Raw genomic sequence first — 15743 nt, 5'->3', positions numbered from 1 at the left:
ATTTCAATTATCTATAAAATCTTTAAAACTTGTTAAAGGAAACTCCTAATTTGCATACAACAGCAGACTGATGATACAAAATCGGAAGGATTTTTTATTTTGGGCTGCTTGAACTCTAAAAAAATTCAGCATCTAAGGCATTTTTTGACTTAAGCTTAAGATGCTTCATGATCCCGGGGCCGGGTCTACAGGAGTAACATTTGCAAATATTACAAACTTTTAAGAAGAACTTTGTTTCTGTGATATAAAAAACTTCCCCCTTTCTCTCCTCTTCCTTTTATTTCATTAATTATTAATGTTAATAGCACATTAGCCAGGATTATTTTTAAATACACTTTTACATCTAACATGTCTTCTACTGGGTCAAGATAACCAACAGTGACTGATCTCATCATTTTACCTAAAAACACTATAAATCTGTGAACACGGAATAAAACACTATAAATCTGTGAACACGGAATAAAACACTATAAATCTCCATATATTTTATATAATAGGAAATAAAATATCTGTGAACACGGAATAAAACACTATAAATCTGTGAACACGGAATAAAACACTATAAATCTGTGAACACGGAATAAAACACTATAAATCTGTGAACACGGAATAAAACACTATAAATCTGTGAACACGGAATAAAACACTATAAATCTGTGAACACGGAATAAAACAATATAAATCTGTGAACACGGAATAAAACACTATAAATCTGTTAACACGGAATAAAACACTATAAATCTGTGAACACGGAATAAAACACTATAAATCTGTGAACACGGAATAAAACACTATAAATCTGTTAACACGGAATAAAACACTATAAATCTGTGAACACGGAATAAAACACGGACCCCTGGATATTCCAGACGCGCCTAACAGAACCTAAACTTTATGATAAACAACAACCAGAAGTCAGACTGTAGCTCTACTGGTCTATACGTAATACAAAGGAACAGTAGCAATTGGCTTTTAAACTTTGGAATAGGCAGCAATAAATAACATTATGTATCATGGTGTAGTCTACTGGTGTGCCAAATTACCAGGGTATATTGAAACAAGAGGCCCATGGGCCACATCGCTCACCTGAGAAGCTTTGACCTTCTGTTCTTTAACCAGATTTCACCTTATACATAATGCATCCCTACATTACCCCATTGATCATAATTTAAACATTTTGAAATCTACACTACCCCATGATCCTTTCATTGGCACATATGTTTCAGCTTTTTTTGGCCCAGTGGTTCCTGAGAAGAAGATTTTCAAAGGTTTTTCCTATATATTTCTATATATAAAACTTTGATTCCCCATTGTGGCCCCGCCCTTCCCCCTGGGGTCATGATTCCTACAATTTAGAATTTACACAACCCCAGAACGCTTCCACATAAGTTTCAGCTTTTCTGGCCCAGTGGTTCTTGAGAAGAAGATTTTCAAAGATTTTTCCTATATATTTCTATATAAAACTTTGATTCCCCATTGTGGCCCCGCCCTTCCCCCTGGGGTCATGATGATAAAAATTTAGAATCTACACTATACCAGGATGCTTCCACATAAGTTTCAGCTTTTCTGGCCCAGTGGTTCTTGAGAAGAAGATTTTCGAAGATTTTTCCTATATATTTCTATATAAAACTTTGATTCCCCATTGTGGCCCCGCCCTTCCCCCGGGGGTCATGATGTGAACAATTTAGAATCTACACTATACCAGGATGCTTCCACATAAGTTTCAGCTTTTCTGGCCCAGTGGTTCTTTAGAAGAAGATTTTTTAATGACCCCACCCTATTTTTGTCTTTTCTTGATTATCTCCCCTTGCGAGGGGATATGTCCCTTCATTTTAACAATTTCAATTCCCCTTAACCAAAGGATGCTTTGTACCAAGTTTGGTCAAAATTGGCACAGTGGTTCTTGAGAAGAAGTTGAAAATGTGAAAAGTTTACAGACGGACAGACAGACGGACGGACAGACAGACGGACGGACGACGGACAAAATGTGATCAGAAAAGCTCACTTGAGCCTTCGGCTCAGGTGAGCTAATCAGACCAAAACTGTTAAAAGAGTAAGGTTAAAAAGGAATTTCACAGAAATTTCTAATTTTAGTAACCAGGGCAACACCCTTCAATGAAATCAAAAACCGATAGGGTGCATAAGGGCTTGTCTTCCGGATTGTTAAATGTAAAATAAATTTTAAAAATTTTGAATCTTCTTTAAATACACTTAAAAGTTGTTAAAATAAAGATCCTGACACTTTCAGGCAAGAAAAACCACGTTTAAAAAAGACGTACCACACCTATATACATAAACTCTATAAGGGACGCAAGCTCCCATCTTGGAAAAAATACCCCCGCCCACTTCAGTGCCTATTTCTGGACTCTAAACCATTATTTTATTTCGGTATCATGGCTCTGTCCCCTACAGTGATGATTTTCCTAAATGTTGATGCGATGTCAGTCGTGAACACGCGTTTAATCAACAGTAAACGGATACAATTTCTTCGACTTGAGCTCATATGAGCATCATATTTAGAAAAAATCGATTTTTAATGATATTTTCTCAATGAAAAACATATGTGTCCCAAATTTATATTTTAATCACATACTAAGTGTTAAGCTCCATTTTGATAATTGACCGTTGGTAGCGAGAACTTGTTGAAGTACAAGGGTGTCCGATGCATGGTGAATTCACCTTAAGATAATTGTGTATCTTAGTAAAGTCTACTTGTGTGTCAAGTTATAATAAAATCACACCAAAACTGCAGGAGGAGTAGCGTTTTGAAAAATTGTTTAGGCAGACAGACGGACGATAGACACCTTACCATCGCAAAAGCTCTTCTGTTCTCTGACCAGTGGAGCTAAAAACGGGAAATAGTATTAACAATTTAAGGGGAAAGCAACCTTCATTTTCCTTATTTGGACAATCAGTTGTTTACTGCTGGCAATATGCATGTTGTTTGAACTTATTTGCTCATTGTCAAACTGTTATTTCAAATGATGCCATGCCATTCCAAACTCAAAATAAAAACAACACAAGATTATTTCTCAATAAAAGTATATTTTTATTTTAAAAAATCATTTACTAATACAGCTGCCATACCTGATTACATTTCATCATAAGGTCAGATCGATGTATAATAACTTAAAAAAAATCCTTCATTTACCATACCTGCTTTGCCTCATTCAGGCATATCCTCTTGATCATATATATATATCATACTTTACCTCTTTCTTCATATTGCTGTCATACCTATACCCAATTTCCTTCCTTTGAATATTTTGTTTTCTATCCTCAAATCAGTGTATTATGCCCAAGAATTCTTTTCAATAATCATACACATGTACCTGCTCACAAGTCCTCTGTCCAATTTCAAGTCATACCTCACCTGATTAATTTTTTATCAGATCCTTTGGTTGTCAGTAGGTCTAACTATCTACCGGAATACTTATCCATCTAATTAAAGGACAGGCATTTCCCACTGAACCATTATGTTCATCACAATTAACAGACTTGCTGCTTACCAGAGACCAGAATTGGGAACCTCATCTGGAGTCAGTGTCTCTTTATACACTACCTGGATTTACATATTAACATGCATAATAACATGGCTATGAGGGAACTGTTAATCAACACTTAATCACATAATGGTGCCATGCTGTTAGAATCTGGTTGGAAGCCTTTCTACAGTGCATATCAAGACACACCTACAAGTAAAAAAAAAAAATTCTCTTTGATTTTTTTTTTCAGAAAACTACATACATGTTATTCTAGCATTGAGTTAGCTCTCTTTGAGCAAGAAAAAGAAAACACAGGCTTTATTCAATGCTTTGATATCATGCCATTAGTTTGTGTTCCAGGAAAGGAAACAATGTGAAGGACCAGATGAGATTCAAGGTCAACTATCCCTGGCTCACAGTCCAGATGTTCTACGAGAGAGCTATCTGGCCAAGGCCAAACTGCCATTTTCCTCCCTCCTTAAAGATTTTTATACACCCCACCTCACCCAAGTCACCAACCCTTGATCTTCCAAAGCGGGTTTTCAATCTGTCCATTTTAGAGCTTGGACTGGCACTAAATGTAACAGGAAAGGACTGGAATCTTAGCCCCCTAAATGACTAGTCAAGCAAAGTCTCTACTGACTGAGCTATTTGACCACTTGTCATCAAACCTGGGTGATAGCTAGTTTTTCACCACTTTAGTTGCAATGATTAGAGCCATTGCAAGATACTGTAAACCAACTTTTATTCGCTTCGACTTGATTTCGCTATTCACAAGAGATAAACTAGTTCGCGATGATTAATTTTCCTGATCAAGCCTTTCTGAATCTGTTGTTTATAGTCATATACACTTTAAAGACAGGTTCATGGCGAGAAATATTCACGAAGAAGACGAACCTCACGAAAATTTCTCGCATGCAAATAAAAGTTGGTTTACAGTATTATTAAGTCTTTCTTACTACAATAAAACAGCCCATTGAAAAAAATATAAATTCAGCACATTTAACCATTGCAGTATTGCAAAGATTTCCTTTTTTACATGCATGCCATGGGTATAAAAGAAAGCAAGAGGATTTTCTCATTTATGTAGTTCACAAGGAAGAAACAAGCAGAGCACCTTACCATTGAAATAGCCGGCTGGTAAGAACATCTGGATTTCGTTTTCTGTGGCTGGAGTTTCTTTCTTCAGGAGGAACCTCTGAGGGGTAGGGTGGTTCTTGTATCTGTTAAAATATTGAGATTATTATTGACCAATCAAATTCATCTGATGAAGCTGTTAACCAATCAAAATTATAACTTACTACATAATTATGTACCATTTAAATTCATTTGCTGATGTCCATTATCCAATCAAAATCATTAAAACAATCACTGTACCAATCAAATTGATTATAACTTTTTTACATCTTATCTAATCAGAACACCATTTCTGTATATTGTTGGTATTAACTTCAATATATTTTTTCACATTCTAGTTGTTTATCACTGAGAGTTATAATTTTTAACATCCTGAATCTGTTCACCAATACAATAATTTTTGTGCACCTGGACCTGTTAACCAATATGATTTTTAAAAATATTTATTCACTCAGGTAAGAATATCAAACCTATCGGTATTGGAATTGACCCTGATCTTTGACCCTCATATTGGTAAAAGAGCTCTATAAATCTTTGCGAGAGGCTACTTGTTACGAGCATCTCTTCCTCTGATTAAGACTGGTACACAGGTAATATATAGATAAAAATAAATCACTGATTTCAGGTAATTTAAAGCTGAACACAAGGTCACCAAAAATTGTACATGACTTTCTCTTGATGTTTCATAAATACTGATGAGTACAATACAAATAACACTTCATTTTTGTTATAAAATTTTAAGAGACAATTAATTGTTACATCTGAACTCCTGATCTTGTTTGGTAATACTCAAAGACCAATACATTTCATTTCCAGAATTTGTGTTGTTTAGTCACCCAAAAGTCTATATAATGTGTGATATATGAAACAAAATGCAATCTTGGTAGAATGTCCATTGCCTGACACAAATGGTTACTCTGCAGACTCCAGAGCTTGTGTTGTACATTCACAGACAAACACACCTGAAACTTTGCTCACCTGATAATTAAAGGTCTGAGTCAAAATAACAGGCGTGCCAGTCATGTGACATTCTAAATCTGGAATCTTTACCATGACAAATGTTGTAAATCTGGAATCTTTACCATGACAAATGTTCTAAATCTGGAATCTTTACTGTGACAAATGTTCTAAATCTGGAATCTTTACCATTTGATAAATGTTCTAATAATCTGTTTGCTACATTCATATACCAAAGACAAAAGTTCTAAATCTGGAATCAGACATGTGACAAATGTTCAATTGTGAATCATGTGACAAATGACAAAAGTCTGAAAATTTATCAGACATGTGACAAATGTTTCTAAACACATGCTAGTGAACTTTATGTGAATTGGAAACACTAACTATCTGACAAGCAAAGAAATGATCATATGTGCTACATTCATACACCAACACAACTGCTAGTCTGGAACTTGTGAAACCTTGCTCACCTAATGATAGAAGGAATATGTGTGACAGTCATATTACAGTCATGTGACTATTAATCTAAATCTGTAATCAGTCCTGTGATAAATGCTCATATCAGATGATAATTTTCATATGAATTTAAGATATTTTTGAAATATCATGCTAGTGAACTGTATATGAATTTGAAACACTAACTAGACTTTATACAATAAAACAGTAAAAGGGAAGAAGCATAAATCAGTAGATTCTAATAAGCCAGTGAGAGTTTCCCTTTCTGTTACCATGACACCTACTCATTAGTTGTAGCTGACCTTTTTTGTTTCTCATACTTTAACATTGCATTGTCTCTCTCAGCAACAGACTGCAACTTAGCCATTAATTGTCCCCTAAGTCCATTTACATTATTTAAGACACTGCAAAGTGTAGACCTGCACAGTGTCCTTAACTTAATGATCATTAGGGAAGAACTGTTTGGTAAGGATAAACCTAGTATTCCATATGCAAGGATTCAGGATCCATTACCAAGATATTGAATTAATTTCAAAACAACATTTTAAAAAGGTTACTTTCACAGACAAAGAGCAAATCAAAATGTCATTCAAATTATTTCATATTAACCATCTCTAGCCTTTACATAGATGTTATGTGAATCTTAACCATCTCTAGGCCTTACACAGATGTTCTGGCTGCCTGCAGACCACCCAAAAACTTTGCTCACCTTTTCAGATTTACAGGTTTGAGCCAAAATTTCGGGCCCGTCTGCAAAACAACATTTTTACTTCAGGCTTTCTAATACAAGTAATGTACTGGTATCAAAGCGCTGGGTGATGAATATAATTGTTGTGCATTTTTGTCATTTGTAAACATAGAGAAAAGAACATTGAAGTTTCCATTCAAAATATATCTGGGATGTACCATGTTTGAGTTTCAATGACTGTTCAAAACTTAAAACTGTGTTGTGTTTACCGATTATCAGATCTTATTTGAGTGATTCTATAAAATATTTATGTACTTTGCTGATTTGATTAAAACCATCACAAATTATTCCTCAGCTCTCATCAATGTCACCTAATGTGAGACAACAGACATCAACATGAACCACATCAGAGAGAAATGTCACGTCTCAGAATCAAACTCATTTATAGGACCTTCCATCACACAATGCCTGAGTACAATATAGAGATCATTAGAATGTGGCAATAAATTCATAAAACCTTGAGAAATTGAGTATCTGGCCATGAAATGGAAAAGCCGGGAAGGCCTTGGAGGGGATTAAGACAGGTCTGCGGTTGTGTTAAGACAAGGGATCTGACATCACAAATGAAGACAAACATTGATTCCCTGTGCATCTCATGGCTAAATTAGACCGTTAATTTCCCCACCGAGAAGCCAGGATAGCGAGAGCAAGATTTAAAATGGTTTTGTAACGAGGAAATTGGTTTTTGTGGAAAGATTAAGGAGTAAATTGTTTTACCACGGACTGATAACTTTATCAAATGACTCAAGACTGTCACTGATCAGAAACCTCAATATCCCTACACTGTTTACATTAGAATTTTTAGTGATATGCAAATTAAACATTTATCCTAAAAATCAGTTACTGTAATATATATTTAATTTCAGCAGTTTTATACTGGCGACAAGAGACACATTTCAATTGATAAACAATTCACTGCTGGCCATATTCAATTTTAGGAATCTCAACACCCTCGCTAATGATTCTAAAATTGTTTAAAAATTTTTGTAGTGTGTGCAAATAAGAACATGATACACAGAATAAATTTTGGTCTTAGTCATAATAAGTTATTCTGTAAAATGGTCACTGTCTTTGACATCTGTCTGTTACTATACAGTGTTTGTCTTAAAATAAACTGTTTGTCTTACCCAATAAGGAGAGCTGTTGGGAAGAGTCTGCCACGATTCTCTGGCACCATCTTTACATGTATGTGCAGTGTTTGGTGGATGCTGGTTTTAGTCAAGTTAAACTGGTGGACATTCATGGTGGATTTCTGTAGCTGATACACTGTCTCCTGTTGAGTCTGTAACATTAATACATTTTGTATCAAGATACTGTTATCTGCCTAAAGTCTCAAGATTTCAATGTAACCTATACCATGATATTTACATTTTCATAATATTGTTTAACAGTAATGATATAAAGAAGATAATATAATTCCCATAATGATATATGATACAGAATCTGAGGCGTTCTACTACCCCCACATGCTCGCTGCACGAACGATACATGGGTAGTAGCACGTCTCAGGGTCTGTATCAATTTGATACATGATACAGATATATTATATCTCATGATAATGTACCCTATCATGAGATATCTCAGGGGATTGGTAGGGGATGCTTACTCCACTATGGCACCTGATTACATCTCTGATGTTTTTACTCTGCTCCTGCATTGTATTGTTAATCTTAATATACATTTCTAAATATGTTATATGACACAAGATAGCAGCAAAGTCTTCAGAAGATATCAATGTAATCTGTTTTGTATGTGTTGAATCCTAATTTCTAGTTTAAAGTTATAATTTCGTAAGTTCTATGGTTGATACAAAGACCTTGTCAGCAAATATAATTTATCATCAAGTCAATCGAGTCAAATGCTGACTGACGTTTTTCATACTAATTGTTAGTCCATTATTTAACAATAAATTGACAACAGATTTTTCCATTATTTCCTGATCATGACAAGGAGCACACAACACTTTGACCGGTTGGCAAGGGATGCTTACTCCTCCATGGCACCTGATCCCACCTCTGATGTTTTGGAGGTCTGTGTTTGCTCTGCTCCTTTTTGTATTGTTTTGTTGACTTTTGAACTTGGATACTGTTTGTTATATCCATATGTTTCATCCTGGATGTTGTTAAATATAACAGATCTTCAATGTTGAATGTGTACAAGTTCTTTTTTTCTTCAACGTTCTGTACTTGTGTTTTACACCCTGCATTCATTACACACTGTCAATCCTACATTTCTTTACAGGCCATTCCTTCTTTTTCTCCCATTAGACATCTCGTTCTCAGAGAAGCGTACAGGAGTAAATTGACTGCCAATATCAAGTTACTCCACTGCTGAAAACATCATCATCCCTACAGAGTAGTGAGTACAGAATGATCTATCCTGTCTGTCAAAACTGGCCAGCCATTTGTCACAGAAACAGATAATGTAATGGTGAAGAGAGATTGTGACATTAGATTTATAGTTTAGACTTCGGTGACTAAGAGAGATTTTTACTTTAAAACGAAGGTCCTCACAGAAATCAAAACTTAGCATGTAACATGAGAATTTCTTGTTTAATTCTTTTTTTTTTTTTGAAAAAAAAAGGCTTTCTGACGAGCCTTCAAGTTATTTGTTCATTGGATCAATTTATAATAAAATAAGCTAAGGCTGCATAAATCAAATTCTTTGGTTATCAGGCCAATTTTCTCCAATACAGATGTTAAAGGGAGGCTTCTTTTTATCATTTAATTAGTGATGAAGTAGATGAAGAGGGTATATATTTAACCACACTTTCAATGTCTGATCAATAGGTCTGCACTATCCATTGCTTTTCAGAAAGAGAGAATTGTAAGCATTATCTTCAATGTATTTTTAAGCAATAGCCAACATGACCAAGTCTTTTGAAAATGGCCATTGGAAGTAATATTCGAAAACTTAACTATGAGGTCGGAACTTTTTTCCCTGATTGTTTCTGCATAACTATTTTTTTATTTTATCAAAAATATGATAAAACTTTGAATGCAGCTGCCTCAAAACAGATGCAAACAGGCCTGAAAACTGTAACTTTTATTTCAGCCTAATCAGGGCAAGTATTGCAGAGCATATTGGCTAATAATTCAATAGGTATATGTATTCCCTAAGCACGCCCACTCACTGTTGTGATTGCATATATTGCAAAGTCATTTGTCCTTCAGAAAGAAGCAATAATTATACAGTTATTAAAATCAGAAGTTTCTCCCACTGGTATCATTGACTGTAATTATGGAACAGTGGTTGACTCTCAATGACAAAATAACACGATTCAGTCTTCTAAACTACCTCCTCTACAAATTATTACATTACCACCTCTCTCTTGAAATACAAGGTAGTGTTCAACAGTCAAACACAATTGTTGATATCTTAAACATTCTTATTCTGAATTATAATATATAATGGATATGTCAAAGAATTAATTTGAAAGTATACCAACAATGTTTTCTGTTTAAAATTTACTTTCAATACCTCAAAATCTCTTTTTCCATTCCATTGCTTACAACTACATATCTGATGATAAATGTATTAATTTGCTCATCATTTATTTATCATTTTTTTCAAAAATGTTGGTGTTTTGTTATACCTTCTGTTGTTGCCGTGGTAACTGAATGGTTACTGGGTCATCATCCTGGAGACTGTTTAGGCCGTTTCCATGGCAATCATAAACATTCAGTGAAGTAACTTCAGAGTTAACCTGAAAGATTTCAACAAAATTCTTCACAATAAACCATATGATTTGTACCCTAATCCTTGTGATTTGTTAATTTTTTTGTATCTTAATGTTAACATGAATTTCACTTTATAGATGAATGTTACAATATAAACTAAATTATAATATTATGCTTTCATGTAAATTTGTTACTAGAATAAAAAACACTATTACCCGAACAGTCAACATTGCTTGATGACATTCAAAAAATAGTGACTGTGCAGAATTTATGTTCTGTTATATGTATTCCATTCAGTATAATATAATAAATATAGATTGGTATACATGTATTAGTGACCTACATGTAACATCAAGATAAAATTTTAAAAATCAAATATAATTCCAAATTATCAGCTATATTTTGTCTCTCTCTGGGATTTTGTTTGTGGTTGAACCTTCCCTGTCATGTCTTATTGCGACTATTCCCTCTTCTAATTAGTTTTGGGTTTAGTCATTAAAAGATCTTGATCTGTTTCTTCTTCTAGATTGGTTACTTTTTCTAAGTTCCCTATTTTGATTGGTTATTAATTTTGATTTCCTTCTTTTGATTGGTCACTATATAATTTTTATGACGTAATAACTCCGAAAATGACGTCAGAATATAGAATGTTTAGCATACTGACAATAAAAATGACGTAACAAAAGATACAATTTGATCAAATTAAAGTTTTCAAGACAACTTTTGCTCATTACTCGGACGCAAGTTAACTCCAAATGCCAGTTGACACAACCCACTATCATATGGTATTTTATTTTCGAGATTTTCTTGTTCTGAAATGGTTTTAGCGAGTGTCAAAATTAGCATGGTTTTATCGATAAACTTTTGGGAGACCTAAATGTGTTGACAATCAAAGAAAAATAGGCTCTGTTACAAAATCAGGCATTAATTCTGTGTTTTAACCTGTACATCACTGAAGGATGTCAGTTTTTTTGGTAACCTGATTTCTGATTGACCAATTTTGATGCATGGAAAATAAATAAGACTTTATATGTCGTCTCGGTAACTTATATTCATTTTTTGGATTCAAAAGTCAAAAGCAGTAGTGAGTTTTGCCGAGATGTTTATATGAAAATATACGGATCCCTGTGTTGTAATTGGTGGTTTAATCAAAATATATTTGATGAAAACCAGGTGATAGGTTTTATTTCAAACAATGCTATATAAAAGACAGTCGTATCATGTAGAGAAAATTTTTGAAAGAATGTCTATGAAAGCAAAACCGGACAGATCTGTTATACAATGAATAATGGAATTGCTGATAACAGCAGCATCTTAAAGTTAAAATTTTCTTTGTTTGACAAAACTTTTACGATCGTCTTATGTGGAAGAGATTGTCATATAATCAGCATCATCTAAAAAATACAAAGTGACTGTGGAATTTTTTTCATCTTTCCAAGAACTTAATTTCAAAACGTACTTTAAAAATTGAAACTTTTGAGGAAATATGTTTTTATTTTGATTTCCTTTAAAAATGAAACACTAAATTCTCCTCTCTGAACAAACTGGAATGGATCGGTATGGGAGCTAACAAACCCACGCCGTCACAAATGTCTTACATTACTGAATGTCCGTTTTGGTAACCTGATTTCTGATTGGCCGATTTTCAGCATAAATCTAAAAACAGTCCTGCCAGTGCTGATGTAAATGTTAGGTGGTTCTTAAATTATCTATAATTAGTAAACAGAAAAAAGTTAAATCTGTCCAAAAGAGATTGTCTCAGCACTAATTTTGAATTTATCATTAAGAACTTCAAAGTACTTTCAATATGATACTAGGAAATATGACAAAAAGCCTAAAATGTTTTACCTTTTTCAGCATAAATCTTACTATGAATTTTCAGAGAGAGAGAGAGAGAGAGGCAAACATTTTCAATGAAACATAAGAAATCTTAAAACCTCTACTGCATGTTAAGTAAACATCAGAAGTAACTGTTAATCCATTAAAGACCACTGATTTCATTCTGACAAGGAAATCTGTTTCCTCAAAAATCAATAGTGTTGACTTAAAACAAAGTCCAGTTCTGGAAATCAAACATTACATCAATCCTTTAATCTGGGGCCTCCTAATGTTTGTTTCTGTAGTAACAGCTGGTCAGATTACCACATCTCCATCATCGACCCAGTTACTGTACTGAAATACCCAGTTATCATTAAAAAACCCGAGTTATATCATCAAATAACAAAGTTATCAGTACTGAATAACCTTAAATCTACCATCAATACTGTAAATCACTAAATTTTCGCCACACTCTATCATTGAATTACCTAGATAGTTATTTACTCAAGTTATCAGTGCTGAATTACCTAGAATCTACCATCAACAGTCAAGTTATCAGTGCTGAATTACCTAAAATTTACCATCAACAATCTAGTTATCAGTGCTGAATTACCTAGAATCTACCATCAACAATCTAGTTATCATGAATAAAAGGTGATGTACAGTAACAGAGTTATCATTAAAGAAGCCAGTTATCAGTGCTGAATAACTCAATAACTAGTAACAGCTGGTCTAATTGCCACATCTTCATCACTGACCCAGTTATCATTAAATTACCAAAGTATCAGACTGAGTGCTGAATTACCTAAAATCTACCATCAATAACTGAGTTATCAGTACTGAAATACCTAAAATCTACCATCAATAACTGAGTTATCAGTACTGAAATACCTAAAATCTACCATCAATAACTGAGTTATCAGTACTGAAATACCTAAAATCTACCATCAATAACTGAGTTATCAGTACTGAAATGCCTAAAATCTACCATCAATAACTGAGTTATCAGTACTGAAATACCTAAAATCTACCATCGATAACAAAGTTATCAGTACTGCATGAATAACTTAAAATCAACCATCAAAAATCCAGTTATTAGTACTGAATAACTTAAAACAAAGCCCTGAATAACCCATTAACCCATTTATCACTACTAGATAGCTTGAATAACTTAAAACAAAGCCCTGAATAACCCATTAACCCATTTATCACTACTAGATAGCTTAACTCAACCATCAATAACTAGTTATCAATACTGTACAACTTTTAGTCAACCTTTAATAAACTAGTTATCCACACTGAATAACTTTCTACATTTAAATGTCCCATCCTATCCAATTAATAAGGACTACTCTATCAATCCAAAAATATATTATGACCTTATACATGTAGTACAGAATCAGGACCCAGATAACCTCAACAAATCTTTTATAATAGAAATTGTGTTAATTCTGTTAACTGCAGGAACACATAGAATCTGAATGCACTAGCAATTTTAAAACTGTAAAATACTTCTACTCTGTCTGCAGATTAGCGTTAATAATCAATCAAACCATTAACTTTGGACCAGTCCACCCTTCTTTCTTTGTCTTAGGCTGTATATAATAATTACTGTTGGTTTATGGCTGATTCTAGCAGATTTGTCCTCAGTACATGGAGTATGGGTTTATAAATGACACTACGGTAATGATGAATTATGAGATTAGGGCTAAATCAATACACACTATCAGTATTAGGTTTTTACACAGGGATTAGATTCCACAGTAATCAACAGATTTTTTTTTAAACCAGGAGAGAAGTTCACCAGGTTCTTGTTTCATTTTTAAATTCTTGATAAATGTGCTAAATTATGCACTAAAATATGCACTGTGATGAAATGGTTCTAAAATATATTATAATCAAACTGGAAAAAGTAAATAAAAAAATACTTTTATAAAAAGATGACTATTGGTTTTGTCTGTACCATGCTACTATCTTTCCTTCTTTTATATTTGAGTTTTTAATTTTTTTTTTTGTTTTAAATTTTCAATTAAAGCTAAAGATAAGTTGTTCAGTCAAGCTGAAGATGTGAAAATCCGTTGGACTGCTTTTGGTTTCATAATGATTAAAACATATTGAAATACTTCAAATGAATTATATTTTCTTTATTGAATCTTATTCAATGATCTTCACAGATGTATTGCTGTTTTTATGGTTCTAGCAGCTCCATTTAATCAATCAGCGAGTAAAAAAGGGAAAGAATATGAACATTTACGAAGCCTGTCACCACCGCAAAAAACACACAGGACGCTATTGACGAATGATTCAAATCTATTGATTCACCAATCAAGTTATACTTTTCCTCTTTTATGACCGTTTTCTAATTATTTTGTTTAGACAGAATGGCCCGTGCTTTTTTTTGCCCTGCCGTGAACACACTCTCGATAACTTCACGTAATGTTCCACAAACACTGTTGTCAAGGTGACTTGTAAGGTAAATGCCTTTCTTTGAAAGAAACTGTTTAGTTACAGTGTCTCTGTTTATGGGTAATCTCAGCATCAGTGACAAAGTGAAATCTGAAATGTGCCTCCGTCCCTGTATTGATTAACGTGGTCAGAGCGTTATCTTAAATACCTCTTCAACAGCAGCTGTTCTATCATTAACCACATCTCAAGGCTCCTATCTAATTCACTGGAAAGTTAACCATTAATTATTCTATATAAAAAACATCTCCAAGCCCTTATCTAATTCATTGCAAAGTTAACCATTAATTCTATACAACCACATCTAACTCACTGGAAAGTTAACTATTAATTAACAGCATCTCTAAGCTCCTATCTCTATATAACCCACCCAATCTCTGACTCCAATCTAATTAACTGTAGAAAGTTAACCATTAATTCTATATAACCACATCTCTATAGGGTCCTATCTAATTCACTGGAGAAAGTTAACCATTAATTCTATATAACCACATCTCTATAGGGTCCTATCTAATTCATTGTAGATTGATTAATTGTATATTGTTTAACGTCCCTCTCGAGCATTTTTCACTCATATGGAGACGTCACCATATGCCGGTGAAGGGCTTCAATTCACTGTAATTCACTGTAGAAAGTTAACCATTAATTCTATATAACCACATCTCTACAGGGTCCTATCTAATTCATTGTAGAACGTTAACCATTAATTCTACATAACCACATCTCTAGCTCCTACCTAATTCATTGGAAAGTTAACCATTAATTCTTTATAGAAGGAGACTGGGTATAATTAATATGTAATGAAAGATTTTAAATAAACGCAGTAAAAGAAGTCAATGAAAAAATCCCTTGATTTCAACACTTATTGAAAAAGACAAAAACTCTCAAGATAAATTGTTGAAGAAATATGGTTTTACTTATCCTCATTTTGAAGTCCAGTGTTGTGATGGTTAAAAAAAATTGTTAAAACTATAAACTAGACTAACATTTCCATCT

At 33.6% G+C, this 15743-nt stretch overlaps 1 protein-coding gene across 1 annotated transcript in view; it reads right to left on the bottom strand.

Annotated features, from left to right (window-relative positions):
- LOC134245086 (polycystin-1-like protein 1) overlaps window positions 1-15743 on the bottom strand; it is an 81207-nt gene that overhangs the window by 25202 nt on the left and 40262 nt on the right. Inside the window, 4 exon segments of the mRNA XM_062727352.1 lie at window positions 4608-4708; window positions 7914-8068; window positions 10382-10492; window positions 11987-12037. Coding sequence (XP_062583336.1) covers window positions 4608-4708; window positions 7914-8068; window positions 10382-10492; window positions 11987-12037 — 418 coding nt within the window.

The sequence above is a fragment of the Saccostrea cucullata genome, unplaced genomic scaffold (assembly GCF_032062105.1).
Source record: "Saccostrea cucullata isolate Sc308-1 unplaced genomic scaffold, CSIRO_AGI_Scuc_v1 ctg556, whole genome shotgun sequence".
Lineage (NCBI taxonomy): Eukaryota > Metazoa > Mollusca > Bivalvia > Ostreida > Ostreidae > Saccostrea > Saccostrea cuccullata.
The sequence above is the reverse complement of the archived record's forward strand: the minus strand, read 5'-3'. Positions and strand labels throughout refer to the sequence as shown.